At 48.1% G+C, this 20,442-nt stretch overlaps 1 protein-coding gene across 5 annotated transcripts in view; it reads right to left on the bottom strand.

Moving 5' to 3' along the window:
- The window catches only part of HK1 (hexokinase 1), a 127,963-nt gene that overhangs the window by 19,044 nt on the left and 88,477 nt on the right, over window positions 1-20,442 (bottom strand). For all 5 annotated transcript variants that reach the window (XM_058436307.1, XM_058436308.1, XM_058436309.1 and 2 more), the window contains 7 exons: window positions 18,694-18,813; window positions 15,078-15,173; window positions 14,375-14,474; window positions 14,087-14,270; window positions 6,582-6,737; window positions 3,580-3,813; window positions 32-336 (listed from right to left, as the gene is read on the bottom strand). In XM_058436307.1, coding sequence (XP_058292290.1) covers window positions 32-336; window positions 3,580-3,813; window positions 6,582-6,737; window positions 14,087-14,270; window positions 14,375-14,474; window positions 15,078-15,173; window positions 18,694-18,813 — 1,195 coding nt within the window. The remainder of the gene's footprint in view (window positions 1-31; window positions 337-3,579; window positions 3,814-6,581; window positions 6,738-14,086; window positions 14,271-14,374; window positions 14,475-15,077; window positions 15,174-18,693; window positions 18,814-20,442) is intronic.

The raw sequence follows: 20,442 nt of genomic DNA, 5'->3' as shown, positions 1-20,442 counted from the left end.
ACAGGCATGTCAGCCCCCAGCAGGCCCTCACCGGTCCCGTCGGGAGTTCTCCGGACGAAGGAGGGCAGCATCTTAACCGCGGCATTGTTGTGCGTCTGCTTCCTCAGCCCCAGCTCCATCTCGGCCCGCATCCTCTTCTTCACCTCCAGCAGCATGTCCTTGGTGAGGTGGAAATGAGCCAGGGTCTCCTCTATCTGCCGGTGCTGCTCGGCCAAGCGGTAGGCCACCGCCGTCACCATGGCAGCCCCCTTGCCGCTGCCACTCTCCGAGAGGAGGAAGCGCACATCGGAGTCCGGCACCAAGCGCCTCAGAGTCTTGTGGAAACGCCGGGAATACCTTGTGGGGGTAGGGGGGACATTCCACAACAGCTGGACTAAGCATTTATTGGGGACCTCTGGCCACCCTTTCTTTCTCCACTCTTTAAATCTTTTTTTTTCCTTTTTTTTTGAGACAGTGTCTTGCTCTGTCGCCCAGGCTGGAATGCAGTGGCATAATTACGCTCACTGCTGCCTCAACCTCCCAGGTTCAGGTGATCCTCCCACCTTAGCCTCCCGAGTAGCTGGGGCCACGCCCGGCTAACTTTTTTGTATTTTTAGTAGAGACAGGGTTTCGCCATGTTGCCCAGGCTGGTCTCAAACTTCTGGGTTCAAGCTATCCACCTGCCTCAGCTTCCCAAGTGCTGGGATTACAGGCATGGGCCACTGTGCCCAGCCTAATTCCATTTTCTGCACCTGCTTTTTTCATTACACAAATCATATACATCCACTGTAGAAAAGTTAGCAAATGCAGAGAGGTAAAAAGGAAAAATGAAATCGTTCATAATCACACATAAAAAGAGAAGACTCTCATTATTACATGAGTATCACATACAAAAAATTCCAGGTCTAAAAAGATTTTGCCCTCCACCATGACAGGAAGATAATACAGCACAGTGGTCAAAAGCACGATGTTCAAAAGTCAGATGGGGCCAAGTGCAAGGTGGCTAACGCCTGTAATCCCAGTACTTTGGGAGGCCAAGGCAGGTGGATCACCTGAGGTCAGGAGTTCAAGACCAGCCTGGCCAACATGGTGAAACCCCATCTCTACTAAAAATACAAAAATTAACCGGGCATGGTGGCAGATGCCTGTAATTCCAGCTACTCGGGAGGCTGAGGCAAGAGAATCGCTTGAACCCGGGAGGCAGAGGTTGCAGTGAGCCGAGAGCACACCACTGCACTTCAGCCTGGGCAACAAAGCGAGACTCTGTCTCAAAAAAAAAAAATAAGTCAGACGGGAAAACAAGGGCAAGCTCCACCCGCTCCACCTCAGGTAACCTTGAACAGCTGGCCCTGAAGTAAATGAAAGTCTCAGTATCTGGGTGTCAGTGAGGTGGAGGGAACTAACAGCTCATTAAAATGCTCAGATTAGTAACTGGTGCTGAGGAGGGGTTCAATAAATAATCACTCATTTTTTCACTTGGCTCTTTCCCTCGCCACATAAAAGTCTGGATGTTTCTTAGTGGCTAGAAGAGAGCTTTGGGACAGGAGTGAGACAGAACTTCTTCAGAATTTGTGGTCTGCTGTCTGTAGGGAAGGCTGGCAAAACAGTTCCCCCAAAATATTAACAGCAGTCAACTCCAAGGGGTGGGATTAAGGATGATTTCTATTTTCTTCATAACTTTTTGAACTAGCTAAAGTTTCTATACTGAGTAAATATTACTTCTGAAATGAGAAACAATCAAAGCTATTTTTTAAACTGTGATGAACAGAGTTCTGGCTCGTAGGGATGACTGCACAACAGTATGAATGTACTTAATACCACTGAACTGTACCCTAAATGGTTAAGGTGGGCTGGGCACAGTGGCTCATGTCTAAGCCAGCACTTTGGGAGGCCAAGGCAGGAGGATCACTTGAGGTCAGGAGTTCAAGACCAGCCTGGCCAGCATGGTGAAACCTCATCACTACTAAAAAAAAAAAAGTACAAAAAATTAGCCCGGTGCAGTGGCATGCACCTGTATGTAATCTCAGCTACTAGGGAGGCTGAGGCAGGAGAATTGCTTGAACCTGGGAGGCTAAGGTTGCAGTAAGCTGAGAGCACACCACTCCACTCCACTTCAGCCTGGGCAACAGGGCCAGAAAAAAAAAGGTTAAGATGATATATTTCATGTTATATGTATTTTACTGTAATCTAAAAAAATTCTAATGTGATGCTGCAAATCCCTAGGCTTTCTTGTCCAAAAAATTAGCAAAGAAATTACAAAGAAAAAAGAAAGAAATGGTTAATAAAAGTTTCATTACCAAGAATTTTGCAAATACTTTAAAAATGTTTTAAAAATACAATTATGTCCTTGGCTCAAACCCTATCCCCTCAGCAACACAAAACTATTTCTCTCTCTTTTTTTTGAGACAGGAGTTCGCTCTGTCCCCCAGGCTGGAGTGTAGAGGCACAATCTCAGGTCACTGCAACCTCTGCACCCCCATGCTCAAGTGATCCTCCCACCTCAGCCTCCCAAGTAACTGGGATTATAGGCACACCACCACACTCAGCTAATAATTTATATGATTTTTTTGTAGAGCTACATTGCCCAGGCTGGTCTCAAACTCCTGGGCTCAAGCAATCCACCTGCCTCGGCCTCCCAAAGTGCTGGGATTACAAGTGTGAGCTGCCATGCCAGGCCAGAACTATTTCAATTTAAGTCGACATTCTTTGAGCCATCACCAGAACTGGGCGTGAAGGTGCAGTACTGACATGGGTGCTTCACATGCACATTATATTTATATGTACAGTGGGAAACAATTCTGAGATCCTGTGCAAAAAAATCATGTCACAGGCTATCATTAAAACTTATTAAATAATGACTTAGAATTTACCTTTAGCCTTTTAAAAAAAGTACAAGCCACGTTCTCACAGGACAACGTGGCTTCGAAAACTAAGGTGAGATGGCATGAGGACTGGCTGGGGCCACTGACAGACCAGAAGGCTGCGTGGGGAACAAAGTACCTCCTTGCCAATAGGGTCAACTTACAGCTCCCGCAGCTCCAGCTCTCAGAGGCCAAGCACAGACAAGCTGCCCATTTAAAAAAGTAGTCTGAGGGTTTGAGGGGTTTTAACAGGAGCTTCTGAAACAAGAATGTGGGTACCACACCTATGACCCAAGGTCCTCCTGATGAAATGTGGATGAGAGACAGACACATTCCACCCAGCGGGGCCAACAGCTACAGAAATCTCCATCTCGACTTTTGACAGGGCAAGGTAACGATGGAGTGCAGAAGCAATACCAGCAAGAATCGACTAAGGGCGATACTTCCCAAGTGGGCAACGCTGACCTTATGCCCAGAACTAAGCATGTTATTTATCTATTTATTTATTTTCAATTCTTCGTAGAGATGAGGTCTTACTACGTTGTCCAGGCTGTTCTCAAACTCCTTCCTCCTGCCTCGGCCTCTCAAGGTGCTAAGATTACAGGCATGAGCCACAGCCCCCGACCACCATTGTCCTGTCTGCTGAAAAACGTTTACCGGGTACAAAAGTCTGATCTCTGGAGAAGGTCCCTACCCACAATGGGTACAGAGTGCCAATGATAGCAAAGGGCAGACTCACTGTGGGTGCGTCTTGTAAAGAGATCCATCGACACCAACCGTGGTCCGCAGCCTCGGTGTGCCCTTGTTATCACGCAGGCGGTTCAAGATGGCGCCCAGCGTGGCAGCCACCAGGTTGGCTGAGCGAAATGAGACAATGGTGCAAACGTGCTGGACCGAGACACAGTCATCATCGGACGGCTCCACTCCCAGGCGGGTCAGGATTTCTTTGGCATTGTGGAGGCCTTCCTTATTCCTGCGAAGTTAGAAGCCAATACTGGTGCACTGAGGACCACATGAGGCAGTGCAAAGCGCTGAGGCTCGAAGGTGCTGGAAAGGGACAGCCCCACTTACCATGTGTGCATGGTATGGGATGAAGACTGTCAAATGCCTGAGAAGAGCGCAGGAAGGGTTCTCCTCCATAAGAAATGCCAGGTAGTAATAGGAAAAACTGTACCAGGGTGCACTATGCCAAGCCAGGACCATGAAGAGAAGTGAAGAGGCAAGACTATGTGGCCTCTGAACAGGTGGAGAAATGGCTGCCACCACCCAGGGCTCATGAGGCTCAGGAGAACCTCCCACTCGTGGGGTCTGTGAGTTGCCCCTGGATGCTTACACATCCTTCCTTGATGTCTCTCAGTCAAACTGTAATTTTCTGTACACGTGTTTCGTGTATCTTTTGCTGGATTCATTCTGAAGTACTTTATAGTTTTGTTATTACTGTAAATGGTGTCTTTAAAATATATATGTATACATACGTGTATATATATACACACACACATACACACAAACACATATACATACACTCTATCTTTGCAGCTTTCCTGTAAATCTAAAATTATTCTTAAAAATGTGTTTTAAAATATGTACATATTTTTATTATTGCTGATAGAAATACAGTTGACTTCTGTTATCTTTTCTCCCGACATCTTTTTTTGACAGTTTTTTTAATATTTAAAAATAAAACCAACCTCCCTCCAAATAACCCCCAAACAAACAAAAAACCAGATTAAATAAAATGTACAGTGAATATACCCAGCAAACATCTGTATGTGCAATTAAATACTGTGCCTGTTACTGCAGCACGAACCTCAAACAAACAATATACAAGTGTTCTGGGAGGGTCGGGGGAGTCCCAAGTTTTAACTCTGTGGGGTCTAGGAAGACAAGATAGGGAAGTGAGAGAATGGGGAAATCAATTTTATCTTAATTCTGTCCGTATAAATATATTCATAAAGACCAAAAAAGGAAAGGAAGCTTGGGATGTTAAGGTAATAGGAAAATAGGAGAGTGTGGGACTTTCCCAACTCTACCTGACCAAAAAATATGACAGAAATTAATTCTATGATGGGAGAAGAGATTTAAAAAATGATAAAAGAGGATGGGGGCCGGGCACAGTGGCTCACGCCTGTAATCCCAGCACTTTGGGAGGCCAAGGAGGGCGGATCACCTGAGGTCAGGAGTTTGAGACCAGCCTGGCCAACAAGGCGAAACCCCGTCCAGACATCTTTTTAACCTCTCCCATCATTCTATTCATTTGCCTGTAGATATTTTGGAGGTATTCCATATAGACTTTTACCATTTGCAAATAATGACAGTTTCACTTCTTTTTTGATTCTCATACCTTTAATTTTGCTCATCTTTTCTTTAAAAAAAACAAAAACAAAAACAAAAACGAAAACCCACTGGCTAAGACTCCAGTACGATGCCAAATAGAAACTGGTGATACTGTCTTGCTCCTGATTTTAGAGAATGCCTCTAACTTCTGCTCTTGTAGGATGTTTTTTATAGTTTTTTTTTTTTTGAGATAGCCTTTATTATAATATATATGCTTTCTTGAGCTAGCTGGGTTTGTGTTTCTTGGTAACCAAAGAGTGAATACCAGAAACAGGCCAGGAGGAAGGCATGCATTTCCTGACTTGGCCAGTGACTTTCAAGACAATCCACGAGTCTCCTGCTCCCCTTCCTTCCCAGCCACTGACCAGGAGACTCATGAAAAGGGATGGCTAGAAACTCAGGAGAGTGATCATAGAACAAACTCCAGCACATGGATTTGGCAGAAGAGTTGTTCCAGATAAACCCCTTTCCTCTTCCAGCAGCTGCCTTCTCTAACCTCAAAGAGAGCTGATGCAAATCTTCATAAGGAGACAGAGAATCCCAGGTTTCTTGTGTGATGCCAAGGGGCTGCAGTTAGTTGCTGGCTGGCTCTGTCCTTCCTTCTAACTGTCCTGTCTCATCTGTTAACCAGTGTTTCTCAAACTTGCACACCAGGGCACATTTCTGGCTGTTAACAGGTTTCCCCTGAAAGAATGTGTGTGTGGCAGGGAAGGGGTGGTTTCAAGCACAAAAGAAGTCTGGGAAATGACAAGTCAAAGCGAACTGGGTTTTCTTTAATGTGTTGATGATACTATAAATCTGTATTTTTATACTTTATACTTCTTATTCTTTTTTACTGTAAGTCTGTATTTATTTTACCATAATATTGTAAAATGGAAGATAAATGTGCCATATTCCCAATCCTATTGGTCAAGGAAGTCTTTTTTCAGGGAGCACCTAATTAACATCTTGAGGTTACTAAGATGCCCTTAGTGCCCTCAACACAGTCTGGAGGTCTCCAGACTGGAAGTGGAAGGTGGAATTCCAAAAACCCAGGCTCCGGGCTTCGCCAGCTCCTTGCTCCTTGCTCGAATCGTCTGCTTCTTGGACGCTAATCTTACCCTGAGTGTGTGTGGAGGGTGGGGGTGATGGGCTGATGGGGGTGGGAGAGGAGGCTGCTCTCGTAGCTAGGCAGGAAAATCACCTGTGCACTTGAGGCTAACTATGTCGTTCTTTAATGAACCGCCACAAGTGCCTGCAGGGAGTCCAGCCCAGGATAGGTCAGCTAAGAGTGAGAGGACAGGGACCCAGAAAGCCATGACACTCTTGAAGGAAAAGCCACTAAACTTGGACTCAAGAAGTAACAAGGGACCAATTGCTCTTCTCTGCCCCAACACCCCAGGAAAGCCTTGAGGGGGTGGTACCTACTTTTCGATGGCTGACACATCACTGGTGTTAAACTTCCCTCTGGTGAGCAGCTCCGGGGTGATCCGCCCTTCAAATAAGAGGCCCTCCTTGGCCATCTTGACTAGGATCAGTCGAACCAGCTCTCCCAAGTACATGCCACTGACCATCTTCTCAAACCTGCGGGAGAAAGGCACACCGGCACTTGTCAGCCTTCCTCTGCGCACCACACACGAGGGCTGGGACAGACACAAAAGGAATGGGAAGCCCCAACTCACCCCTCACCAGCCCCCAGCCTCGCTGGCAGGCAAAACCATGCGCTTGTGTGACTGAACAGCAGAGGGAGAGGGGCTGGAAGCCAAGCCGACTGTGGAGAGGGCAGGAGTCATCCAGACCCCATGCCTGTGACTAGGAGAACACCATGGGCAGGGGCAGGCAGGGAAGGCTGCCTGAAGGCAGGGCAAGCGTTCGGATTTAGACTGCAGATGTCAAGAAGGCCCCAGACATGAAATGTGCAAAATATGATAATCTCCTAAACTGTATGCTATACTTTTTATTTTTTATCTTTATGTATGTATGTATGTATTTACTTATTTATTTATTTTTTGAGACAGGGTCTCACTCTGTCGCCCAGGCTAGAGTGCAGTGGCACAATCTCGACTCTCTGCAGCCTCAACCTCCTGGGCTCAAGCCATCCTCCCACCTCAGCCTCCTGAGTAGCTAGACCACCACGTCCAGCTAATTCTTAAAATTTTTTGTAGAGGGGGAGTCTCCTTATGCTGCCTAGGCTGGTTTCGAACTCATGGGCCCAAGCGACCCTCCCAGACACAAGCTACAGCACCTGGCTTGTATGCTATACTTTTCAAAGAACTTTCACCTCCACTCCTATGGGAGACCCCAAGCCCTGTGGATAGGAGGTGGCCAGGAAGTATTCTCCCCATTTCCCAGCTCAGAAAGGGTAAACAGCTTCTCCGAGGGAAAGGCAGCCACTCCCCCTGGGGCCGCTGTCAGGACATTTGTCAGGCACCTCCCTGGCATGATTTTCTCCTTCTCCGGCCAAAAGGATCAAGAATTTGCTTTGAGGAACTCACTCCTCCCCCATTGATGTTACCCTAAACTCCAGGGCTGGGCTCTGCATACTGACAGCCAATCAGCTCACCCCACTGTTCCAGCCCCGGTCAAGCACTGACCAATCACAGAATGAGCCCAATGCTGCAGGGGAGAGGCAGCCAGGTGTAGAGATAGAAGCCAACACGCATTGCTGAAGGCCTAGCCGGGAGCTGGCAAGAACCAGGGCTCCATGCCATATGCGAGCCAGATTCAGCCCCCGCATCCTGGCTGACGAGGGGCCAGGAGGAACCCCTGAGCAGAGCAGATTGAAGAGGTGGGCGCACATCAGAGCAGCCCGCCGCTCCTCCGCGGGAGCCCAGCTGGCACACCCACAGCTGGCTGTGACACAGCAAAACAATCTGTTCCAACCAGAGCCACCCAGAAGCCAAGGATGCTGCTGAGACCTGAGCACCCGGCCCTCAATCATCAGCACAGGGCACAGAGCCTCCTTAAAAACACAGTCCTCATTGTTCCTGCTCCTGACAGAACCAGACAGGACCGCCTGGCTGCAGCCAGGCAGAAGATCCCTGGCAGGACAGTGCCCTTCTGAGTCTGGTGCCGCCCCAGGCTCCTGTGTGAACAGCCTCTGTGTAGCCCTGAACAGGAATCTCAGCACTGGTGGAGCCCTGGCAGAGCCACTACTGAGCTACTCACCTTGGCCTCCCTACCTGTGCAATGAGATACTGACTGCTTTCCTGTAAGGTTATATGGAGGATATGGGTTAATATAGGTCAGATAGTGCTACAATATCTGGCTAATAATGAGTGCCTGTGGCCCTTCCTATGTGTCTGACACTTCTCCCAGCACTTTACCTGTATTAACTTATTTCATCCTCATTACAACCCTAGGACGGAGACATTAACATTATCTCCATTTCACGGATGAGGAAACAGGGGCACAGAAAGGTTATATAACTTGCCCATGGACAGGGCTAACAAGCGGCAAATCCACATTTTGAATCCAGTTAGATCTAACACCAGAGGTTGTACTCCTAACCACTGTGCACTTCTGCCTGTCTCATGGGACAGTGTCACTCAATGTTAGCTGTCACTATCATGCTAGCAGCCAACTAGGACCACCCCTACCCCAGCCTCTCTGCCTGTTGTCCTCCCTAGGCAGCCTTCCCTGTTGGGCAGTGTGACAAGAGAAAGGGCATTCCCCGTAGGATGGGCTAACATCAGCCTCCTGGCACCCTCTGCCCGCTGCTTTTCACTCTGCCTTCTAAAGACACCCAGAACAATCTGCTCCCTTTTCTACATGGCCTATTACACACATGGATAGTGATACCCCTTTTCCAGATGGAGGGCCACGGCCAGGGTCTATCCTTTCCCAGTCCCTAAAGGCCCTGTTAGAGCAGCAGAACAAGCAAATAGCACCTCTCATGAGCTTCTCTCTGTTCAAACCAAGGCTCATGGAGACCGGCTCCTGTTCCAACAGCGTGCTTCCCGTCTGCTCAAGTGAAATTAATGAAATCGAGCAAGTCATGATCTGCCTCTCAGAGCATGCCACCTGTGATAACTGAACAGGTAATGCCCGGGCCCTTTTCCTTGTGATAACTGAACAGGTAATGCCCAGGTGTCTCGGCAGTCGGACACCTATGACCACAGACAGGCAGTGAGAGGCAGCGTGGCAGCGTTCCAACCACTCTGCCTGCTGGTGGGCCCAGGAAGGGCTGAGATGGGGGAGGGGAGCATCATCAACCACGAGAAGTCATGGGCAAGGACCTGCACACCAATGAGGAGCCCTCAGCACCCTGGGTCTGCTTCAGCTAGAAGCCCAAGAAAGAAAAGAGACAGAGGCCCATGGCCAAGAAAACCAGGACCAGAGCTGCCGAGAGATTCCATGCAGCAGCAGAACCACAAAAAGAAAAGGCATCTGGGTGCTGACTTGAAGGCGCACAGTTACTCAACCACCATCCAGGCCAAAGAGCTCTCCTGAACACGAACCACCAGCGTTTGCTCTTGCAGTCACTGCTGTTGCTGTGTTGTTGTGTGGGGTGGGGGCTCTGCATTTTGAAGAATGTGATAAGGAATCACGGGGAAAAAGGATCCAAGATCCCAGAGATTCCAGACACAACACAGAGCAAGAGCAGAAGAGCAAGAAGCCCAAGCAGGCCAGGTGCAGTAGCTCACACCTGTAATGCCAGCACTTTGGGAGGTTGAGGCAGGAGGATCACCTGAACCCAGGAGTTCGAGACCAGCTGGGCAACATAGGGAGACCCAGTCTCTACAAAAAAATTTTAAAATTAGCCAGGCATGGTACTGCTGCCTGTGGTCCCAGGTACTCAGGAGGCTGAGGCAGGAGGATCACCTAAGCCTGGGAGTTAAAGGCTACAGTGAGCCGAGATCACATCACTGCACTCCAGCCTGGGCAACAGAGTGATACCCTGCCTCAAAAAAAAAAAAAGAAAAAAAAAGAAACCTCAAGGAAACAAAAGGGAAGGAGAATTAAAAATGAAATAAAAGGTGGGGCTAACTCCACAGTATAAGACAAACATGTGGCAAGAATATCAAAGGCCTGGAATATAAGGGCAAGAGGAAGGAAGCCAAAAGACTGATCCCTTTTAGAAACAGACCTTCTGGCTCTGGGGCAAGGTGGGGCCTGAATACTCAAAGCAGGTTCCTCTGCTGCCTCCCAAATGCAGTAACTACCAATGAAGGCAGGAGCCACATAGCTATTATGACAATGTCCTCCCTGTCCACTGTATACAGTAGGTACTCAGTTAAATGCTAACTCCAATCAAAGCAAATGGAATAAGTAGCTGTTGGTAGTCTAGAGCCCACTTGGGCACTGAGAGCATTTGCACAAACCTAACACACTGAGGTTTTAAAACCTGGTTAATGGCTGGGCGCAGTGGCTCAGGTCTGTAATCCCAGAACTTTGGGAGGCCAAGGTGGGTGGGTCACCTGAGGTCAGGAGTTCCAGACCAGCCTGGCTAACATGGTGAAACCCTGTCTCTAATAAAAATACAAAATTATCTAGGTGTGGTGGCACACGCCTGTAATCTCACCTACTCGGTAGGCTGAGACAGGAGAATCACTTAGAACCTGGGAGGCAAAGGTTGCAGTAAGCTGAGATTGCGCCATTGCACTCCAGCCTAGGTGACAGAGCAAGACTGTCTCAAAAAACAAAACAACAACAACAACAAAAAAACCCTGGTTAAAAATTGGAATCGCCCAGGGAGCTTTTACGATACAGAGGACTGGGCAACCCAGGCCAACTGAATCATTAGTGAGAGGATGCCTGGACATCAGTATTTTTTTTAAAAGACCCCTATGTAACTCTAATGTGTACTCAGAGATGAAAAATCACTTCCCTAGATCCTCCTGATTACCAATGAGAAAAGATTCTGGAAGCTCACTCTGAAAACCTCAAACCTTCAAACAGGGCAAAAATCCCCAAACCTATACCAGACCACACCTCAACAATGAGTCTTGGGTCACCTCTGTCCTATACTAGGGCCATAATTTTCCCATCAGTCAAATGGAGCAAACATCTTTCCCTGCCACAGAGAGGATAAAATGGCTTTCAAGAACTAGGCATTCCATGGAAAAAAGACATACGGAAGATCCAAAGATTCAGAAAGAAGCCTGGGGGCACAGCAAAAATTTGCTCAGGCAAAAAAACTCTTTAGCCTACAGCCTATTTCCAGGAATATGTGATGCATCTTGGGAATTTGTCATTTCCTTGGAATTGTTCTCAATGAGACCTGGCCTACAGTATGCAGTAAACTAGTGATATGGTTTGGCTGTGTCCCCACCCAAATCTCATCTTGAATTCCCATGTTGTAGTGGGAGGGACCCAGTGGGAGATAACTGAACATGGAAGCAAGTCTTTCCCACGCTATTCTCGTGATAGTGAATAAGTCTCACGAGATCTGATGGTTTTATAAAGAGGAGTTCCCCTGCACAAGTTCTCTTTGCCTGCTGCCATCCATGTAAGACATGACTTGTGCCATGACTGTGAGGCTTCCCCAGCTACATGGAACTGTAAGTTTATTAAACCTCTTTCTTTTGTAAATTGCCCAGTTATGGGTATGTCTTTATAGGCAGTGTGAAAACAGACTAATACAACTGAGAAACATATTTGAGAAAAGAGATTTTGCCCCAACCTTTCACTTTCTCATCTGTATCCCCATTTAGCCACCCACTCATCTCTCATCCATCATCAGCCACCCATCCATCCATCCATCTCAAAAACATTTATTGCAAGCCAACTGTAAACACAGTTTATAGTTGAGCCTTGGGATACAGTTCATCTTTTTGGAAAAATTCAGACAAACATCAATGGACAGCAGAGAGATCCAAGTTTACACCCAAGCCATGCAGGGTTCCCAAACTGAGACCAAGGATAAGGGCCTGGGCATTACCTGTTGAGTTACCACAAGTGGCATGCCCCACCTGCACTTCTAAGAAAAGAGACTTCTCATTAAGTGACTGATAGTAAGTACAGGTGTATAACCTCTTATCTGAAACCCTTTGGGGTCACATGTGCTTGGGAATGTGGAGATTTGAGAACTTTAGAGATGCAACAGGGTAAACATGCCATGTGTCACAGAATACCCCCAGAGGTGCCTGAGGCAGCACTGCCATCAAGCACATTCAGGGCTATTCAGTGAAACACACAAATAGGCGAAGTAATAAGTTCATGCCAATGGGGTCAATGGATTGGGTGGGGGGGTGGGGGGGTGTGGTAAAAAAACCTTTGACTGTCAGAACTTTGGAACTGGGGTCCCTTGTCACCAAGCTGGTACCACAGTCTCAGCCTGCAATGGTGATGCTCAACTCTGGGTGTAAGAACTTGGGAATTCCCTCACTGAGAAACCTAGTTTATTCACTGCTGCCACCTCCAGTGGTGGGGAGCTTGCCACTGATGAAAATCCATTAATTCAGGTGGAAAGGCCAACTGTCCAGCCTGCAGTATTGAGATCTTTTGGGTGATGCATTTCAATATGGCTAGTAAACTCCTGTTTCCCTCTAGCATCAGGATAAGGGCTATTAGGTCTACAGAGTCAGTGAACATCTCCCTATAGGTTGACAGTATCAAACTCTAGGATAAGGCTGCTGGAAGGCTGGGTAGATCAGAGAGAGCTAGCAGCATACCAGCATCACAGAGAAATGTGAGCAGGCACTTCAGGAAATAAGTGGCTCAGAGAAAACAATACCTACTCTAACCTGAATAATATCACTCTTACTTCTGTAGCCAGGAGCTTTCCACAGCCAAAAACAACCTGCCTGTAAGTCTGATGTTCTTTATCAACTCTGATGTGTCTATTCATGCTTGACGTTGAAAAAGGTTGCTTCTCCATTCTCCCTAACGTCTATATGACTTATACTCTTCTTACCATGACTCCTCTGCACAACAGATATTTGCATGTCTGCCCCCTACCTCCCCATCTAGATTGTAAGTCTTGGGAGGGAAGGTGCTGTTTTGGATCCTCAGAGCCTAGCACAGAGCTCAGCACATAGTAAGTGCTCAATAAATATGTGATGAATGAATGGACACTTATCTCCCTTAGATGCCCCACATATCATGTGGCCTCTCTTACCATGAACAGCAACACTCGTGACTACAGCATAGAGATATTTTTTAAACCTTACATTTACACTAACTTTTCTGTGCTTTGTTGGGGGAGCATTTTTGAACCATTCATATTTATTAATTTTTGTGAGGCAGGGGATAATTTGAGGAATTTTTTTTTTTCAGGGGCTACTGGGCTCCTAGGCTCCCATTCACCTCTTGATCTCCTCCCCCGACCACCAGTACCTGCTCAACTCTGGCCCCATTCCCCATCAGATGGGTTCATTGTGAGCCCCACACCAAGACGCATCAATGCTTCTGTGCTTTTCATTTTCATGATGTTTTACAAGGACACAATCATAGTGTAATTAAACAAAGAGAAGATTATTTTAAAGGTGCTTTTCAGCTACAGACTCTACAGCTGTGTATCTCACCAAACAAGGAGCAACAAATAATGCAAATTTGATGGGCTTTAGGCTGCGCTAGGTGGCTCACGCCTGTAACCCCAGCACTTTGGGAGGCTGAGGCAGGTGGATCACTTGAAGTCAGGAGTTTGAGACCAGCCTGGCCAACATGGTGAAACTCTGTGTCTACTAAAAATACAAAAATTAGCTGGGCGTGGTGATGCATGCCTGTAATCCCAGCTACTTGGAGGCTAAGGCAGGAGAATCGCTTGAACCCAGGAGGTGGAGGTTGCAGTGAGCTGAGATTGAGCCACTGCACTCCAGCCTGGGTGACAGAGCAAGACTCTGCCTCAAAAAAAAAAAAAAAAAAAAATGTGACAGGCTTTTCTGTTTGTGATCACTTGGCTTTATGCCCTTTTCATCTCCCATCCCAAATCTTTCATTAAATGTCCCCTAAGTCACATATGTGGTTAGAAGCAAAAGTCAAAGACTCACAGCTGTTTTCCAGGGTTGAGGGATCCCCGGTCTATCTCCCTGTCAAACTCCGTCCTGATATCTTCTAATGATCCATCGTCTCCAAAGGCTCCCCATTCCGTGTTGATACACATCCTCCCCTCGTCTCCTTCCACCAGATCAATGTGCCTCAGTTCCTCCATGTAGCAAGCATTGGTGCCAGTGCCTGGACAGGACAAGATCAGAAGCTATGACCACACAACAGGGAGGGTGCAGAGCCACCTGGAAAGATGGGCCGAACAAATGGATGGGCAAAGGTGAATACGTTACCGATGATCAGGCCGACTTCACACTGCTGGTCGTCATAGCCACAGGTCATCATGGTGCCCACTGTGTCATTCACCACAGCTACGATGTTGGCATCATAGTCCTGGGGACAGATAACGGGGTGTCATTGTCCACTCACACATGGGAGCAGAGATCACACACCTTAACAGCGCTTGGCAGAAGTGCTCCCGTTTTCAGAACCCCTGCTTTTGTGAGTGGTGCTGGTTTCATTACAGCTGGTACTCAAATTAACTAGATCAGAGCATGGTGATTAAATTATGAAAACCTCACAGTTCCCTTAATTACCTGGCTTAAGAGTCTTTGGGTAGTGGGGATTTTACTCATGGAGCTACATTCCTCTGCAAACCTCCGCAGGAGGTCCACGTCCCCCATAAGGCGGGCTCCTTGCCCTTGTTCTAAGCACAGCAGGCTGCATCCATGACACCCACTCCCTGAATAGCCCAGCACTCCTGTCAGGAGGTGACCCCCTGCTCCAGGCCTGGGTCCTCTAGGCAGCACCTCTGAGAGTGGGCTTTGCACCATCCCCATCCCCACCATTCCACACTGTGAACCCTCAACTCTCCCCTGCCTGGGTCTTCAGGCTTTGGCACTACTGCCCCCCAGGAAGGGCACTGGTCTGTTTTAGAATGCAGCCCTGCTCCCCACACCCCTGCGTGGCTGAGGCAGAGGGACCAGGAGAAATTACCCCTCGCTTTTTGATGGCTTTGTTAAGCAGCTTGACCACATCTGCTCCTTCCACTCCGCTCGCTTTAAATCGCTTTGTCCAGGTGATCAGGATGGCCTGCAAAGAAGAATGGATGGGGCTGGATGAGGGCTGGGAGGCCTGCAGCACCCCAAGGCCCTCGGCATTGGGCTTCTCTGGGGGCGAAGACAGGGTGGGGAGAAACCTGCTCACAATATCCAGCTCACTCCAGAAGAAAGCAAGTGGATATGGGGACAGTAATGCCACATGGCTTGCCAATCTAACTCGATGCCAACTGCGCAGCCAGACCTATTTTAAAAGGGAGCAAGAGAAATCCCTGGTCCCCTTCCCCGCTTCTCAACCAGACCCCAGCTTCCACAGCCCTGGGAAAAGAAAGCCAGAGCCAAATTGGAAAAAAAAAAAAAATGCTAAGATAATTCATGGCTGCTGAGCTTTTAAGAGCCAGGTCCCAGACATTTATGGAATGATGTGGACTACACATGATTTGTGCCTCTTCACCAGCTTTGGGACTTAACCTCCATTTCTAAGTGGTGACTCCCCTATTTACACAGTATGATCCTATTTCACTTTGCATATTAGCAGAGAAACATCAAGGATAGACATCCAATGGTAAACATTCTATAATTTTATCTTACTTTGATAGTTTTACATTTTGCTTTTGTTTTCTTAAAAAAAAAACTAAAAAGACATGAGAACAGAAAAATAATTGTTATACTTGCCTGTTTTACTCTGAATGGGGCAAGTCACTATAAACGCAGCAGGGTTGGAAGATTCACGGTCCAGGCCCCGCAGGCCTGCAGAGGTAGCTCAGGGATAGGATTCTGAGCAATGGGCCCTGCCCCAGCTCACGGTGGGAGCCACACAGACTGGAGTATGCACCAGGGAGGGCAGCCCTTGATGAGAACTGGTGGTTCTTTGCTCAGCAGCAACTAAGCTAAGTCAGGAACTGCAAAAGCCCTGGACACTGCCTGCCTCCTCTCAACCAGCCCTCTTCCTCCTCCAAAGCCTCAGAGAACCAGTTGTTGTGGGACAAAGGTGGGGCTGGCAATCTGGAGACCTGGTCCCATTTCATACTCTCTGTCCATTTCCTGCTGGGCAGTTCCCTTCACTCCTCTGAGGTTCACTGTGCTCCTCTAGAAACAGGGAGCTGATCTAGAAGTGGACAATCTTGAAGGTCTCAGCCAGCCCTAAGGAGTAACATGCACAGGCCTCTGGACGGGAAATTGAGGGTCTGTGCTCTACTGGCGCCACGGCAAGTACCCTGGCCCAGCCTAGGAAGCATTCTCCAGAGGGGGTGAAGGCTGGCAGGTGGGACACCCCCCACCTCTGGCTCCTTCTGTGTTCACAACGCCCCCTCTTGGGTGTCTGCTCCACCCTGCAGGCTCTCGTGCCCAGGAAGTCATTCCCTCCCACCTCCTGCAACACTTCTGTCCCTAGAAGGCTGCGCCTTCATGGGGAACAGGCTACATCTGCTGTTATGGGACCTACTGTATGGTAACATTAAACCTCAGCACTGCAGGAATACAAAATAAATACACTCTGGCCATTCTCTCCCAGGGCCTAGCCCATGCCCAGCACAGGGACAGCACTCAGTTAATTACTGCAGAGAGCACATGTGAACGACGGTGAAATGCAGTCCACCAAAGTCTCTTCATCCCAGGCCCACCTTTCACAAGGGAAGGGGGAGTGACTGTCATGTCTCAGTTCTCAAAAGCCAAAGGAAACTTGTACTGACAACAGGCCTTGCCAAAGGGTTTGGAAGGACACAGGGGAGGCCAAACTGATCTGAACACCTTGGAGGGGCATTCTCAGATACCAGAACCAGAGCAAGAGTCTACATATGGCCACAGCTTCCTGAAAGCGTAACAGGTCAGACAGAACATCTTGGAGGCATTTAGACATGTTGGAGGTGGGTGGAGCACTGGATGGGAGGTGGGGCCTGGGACCCTGGCCCAAGGCCTGCCATTAATAAGCCCTGTGACCCTGGGGAGACCTCTGCGCTCATCTTGGCCTGCTGCGCTCTCAAGCCCCTTCTTGTTGATTCCACAAATTTTACAGATGTAAGGGTTCCAGCCACAGGAAGCAGTGCCCAGGAAAGGGCGCTTACTCTAATGGCATAAAGGGACCCAGGGGTGCTCCCTGCAAGTGTGGAAGGTGCCCTGAGCCCAAATGCTACTAACTTGCAGCAAAGTAGACCAGTTATGAGCACCGAATCTTCCTGGCTAGGTGACCTCGGACAGGTTCTTAGCCCTTCTGAGACTCAGTTTCCTCATCTGTAAAGTGGGAATCATAAGCACTTAACTCATAGAGATGCTTGAAGATTACGTGCACTACCTGTGAAGTATGTATTAAAACAGAGCCTGGCCGGGCGCGGTGGCTCACACCTGTAATCCCAGCACTTTGAGGGGCCGAGGCAGGCGGATCACCTAAGGTCAGGAGTTTGAGACCAGCCTGGCCAAGATGGTGAAACCCTGTATCTGCCAAAAATACAAAAATTAGCCGGACATGGTGGTGGGCACCTGTAATCCCAGCACTAGGGGGGCTAAGGCAGAAGAATTGCTTGAACCTGGGAGGTGGAGGTTGCAGTGAGCCGAGATCGTGCCACTGCACTCCAGCTTGGGCGACAGAGGGAGACTCTGTCTCAAAAAAACAAAAAAAGACAAGGTCTCACTCTGTCCCCCAGGCTGGGGTGCAGTGGCACAATCATGGCTCACAGCAGCCTCAATCTCCCAAGCTTCTCTCACATCACTGGGACTACAGGCACATGCTAACGCACACAGCTAACTTTTTGTACAGATTGCCCAGGCTGGTCTTGAACTCCTGGGCTTAAGTGATCCTTCTGCTTCGGCCTCCCAAAGTGCTGGGATTACAGGCATGAACCACTGCACCCAACCCCAGAATTCGTATTATTAGAAGTTTATTCATGGGTGGTTTGTGTTTGTGGCGTGTGTGGTTTCTATCTCTCCAGGTAAAAAAAGAACAAGGCTGCATGTATTTATTTTGTATTCCTGCAGTGCTGAGGTTCAGTGTTATCATACGGTAGGTCAGAGTCCATCCTTGCTGAATGAATGAATGAATGAATGAAAAAACAAATAGATGACAAACAGGAAGGTGGGTACAACAAGTCACCTTGGAGGTCACCAAGGGCATCCCTGGGGCTAGAGCCACTGACCAGCTCCACTGTGGAGAGGCAGCCCTGGCACCTGAGGGACAGGGCCCTGAGCATATTCGCAGTAACCAGGGCAGTTTCCAGATAAACATCACACCATGCAATTCTGGCAAAGAGCTTTCCCACCTCTCTCCACCACCATTAAACCTACTTTATTTTCCTTTGCTTGCTTAAGATTAATAAATGCTTCTGTCTACCTAGTGGCCAAAAATACCATGATTTGTCTCCAAAAATACATAAATAACTAAAGTAAGTGAAAAAGTAAACACTGTATCATGATACCACACTAACTTCTGCAAACGTTTCTTTAAAAATACCAGACACGCAAACCATTCTGCCAACAAAGGGGAAAAGCTGTGGAGAAAAGGGCTTGTTAGGTTTTCCAACCCGGGGCATCTGCAGAGCCCGATAATCCCAGAACATCCTTACCTCATCTATTTTGGATTGTTGGCAAGGAAAAGAAAACGTGAATCCCACAGGTAACTTCTTGTCCTTGATCTTCCTTTTCTCCATGAAATCTCCCAGGCACTCAGCAACATGATCAAAAAGCTGAAGGAAACATGAGAGCAGTCAGGGGGCCCCAAAGCAGGCTTAGCATTTCTTTCTTTTTTTTTTTTTTGAGACGGAGTCTCGCTCTGTCGCCCAGGCTGGAGTGCAGTGGCGCAATCTCGGCTCACTGCAAGCTCCGCCTCCCGGGTTCCCGCCTCCCGGGTTCACGTCATTCTCCTGCCTCAGCCTCTCCGAGTAGCTGGGACTACAGGCGCCCGCCACCACGCCCGGCTAATTTTTTGTACTTTTTAGTAGAGAGGGGGTTTCACCGTGGTCTCGATCTCCTGACCTCGTGATCCACCCGCCTCGGCCTCCCAAAGTGCTGGGATTACAAGCGTGAGCCACCGCGCCCAGCCAGCAGGCTTAGCATTTCATAGAAAAATATAAACCATTCCCTCCCACACCCACAGAAAGGAATACATCTACCCAAACAAAGTGGTTGTACTCCTGGGACCTGGTGGCCCTGTCTGAAAAGTCATGCTGTGTGTGAATGCAGAGAAGAGTCACTTTTCAAAAGCTACCCTGTGGGCAAGTACAGCTCTTAGGAAGCAATTCAAAGCCTTCAAACAGAACTGGCCTCTCAGTGGTCACTAATATGCAACATCTGGGTAGTGAGAAAAATGGAAAAGTAACAGAAAACCAGCTATGCCTTCATAACACACAGGTCACGGATCTCCACCAGCCACCGGGTGGAGTGGCCTTCCCGCCCCGCCCGAAGCCACACTCTCTGAAAATTTCAGAAACTCTGAGGGCAATGCCACAGCCTCTAGCCCACTGGAGTGACTTAACAATTCAGACTATAATAATCTTACTTTTTACTGAAGTGTCTTATGCCTACCCCAAAAAGTACACACATCCTAAATGCAGAGTTCACTGGATTCTCACAAGCTGCAGCTATCCATGTAACCAGCACCCAGATGGAGAAACAGGAGATGGAGAAACACAAGATGGACAAACACCTGTAAGACGCCCCCTTCTGCCCCTGCAGTCACTAGCGCTACCACCCAGCCCAAGGGCAACTGCCAGCCACCCCGACGTCTATCACCCTCAATTATATCTGCCTGTTTGTCTGGTGTGTCTAAAGGGAAATGACAGCGTGTGTGCTCTTTGGCATCTGTGTTCTTTCACTCGACACTGTGTGGATGACAGTCATCCACGGAGTTGTCTTTGCCAACTGTTCATTCTCATTGCCGCACAGTATTCCTTGGTATGAATATACCACAATTTATCTACTGCACCGTAACTTAAGCTTGCCTGTGCTATAACATGTTATCTATGACTTATTAGGTATATACATATCTCAGGAATCTGCTAGAAAGAGCCTGGAACACTGGTTCCCTAGCTTCTACATGAATACTGCCCATGAGGAGAGGCTCAACACCTCTAAGGTAATCTTCTTTTTGGATCTCTCTAATAATTCCCTTCATCTCTAAAATATAACCAGGGCCAGGCATGGTGGCTCACGTCTTTAATCCCAACACTTTGGGAGGCCAAGGCAGGAGGATCACTTGAGCCCAGGAGTTTGACACCAGCCTGGGCAACATAGTGAGACCTCCTCTCTACAAAAAGCTTAAAAATTAGCCAGGCATGGTGGCACATGCCTATAGTCCTAGCTACTTGGGAGGCGGA

The sequence above is a fragment of the Hylobates moloch genome, unplaced genomic scaffold, assembly GCF_009828535.3.
Source record: "Hylobates moloch isolate HMO894 unplaced genomic scaffold, HMol_V3 SCAFFOLD_3, whole genome shotgun sequence".
Lineage (NCBI taxonomy): Eukaryota > Metazoa > Chordata > Mammalia > Primates > Hylobatidae > Hylobates > Hylobates moloch.
The sequence above is the reverse complement of the archived record's forward strand: the minus strand, read 5'-3'. Positions and strand labels throughout refer to the sequence as shown.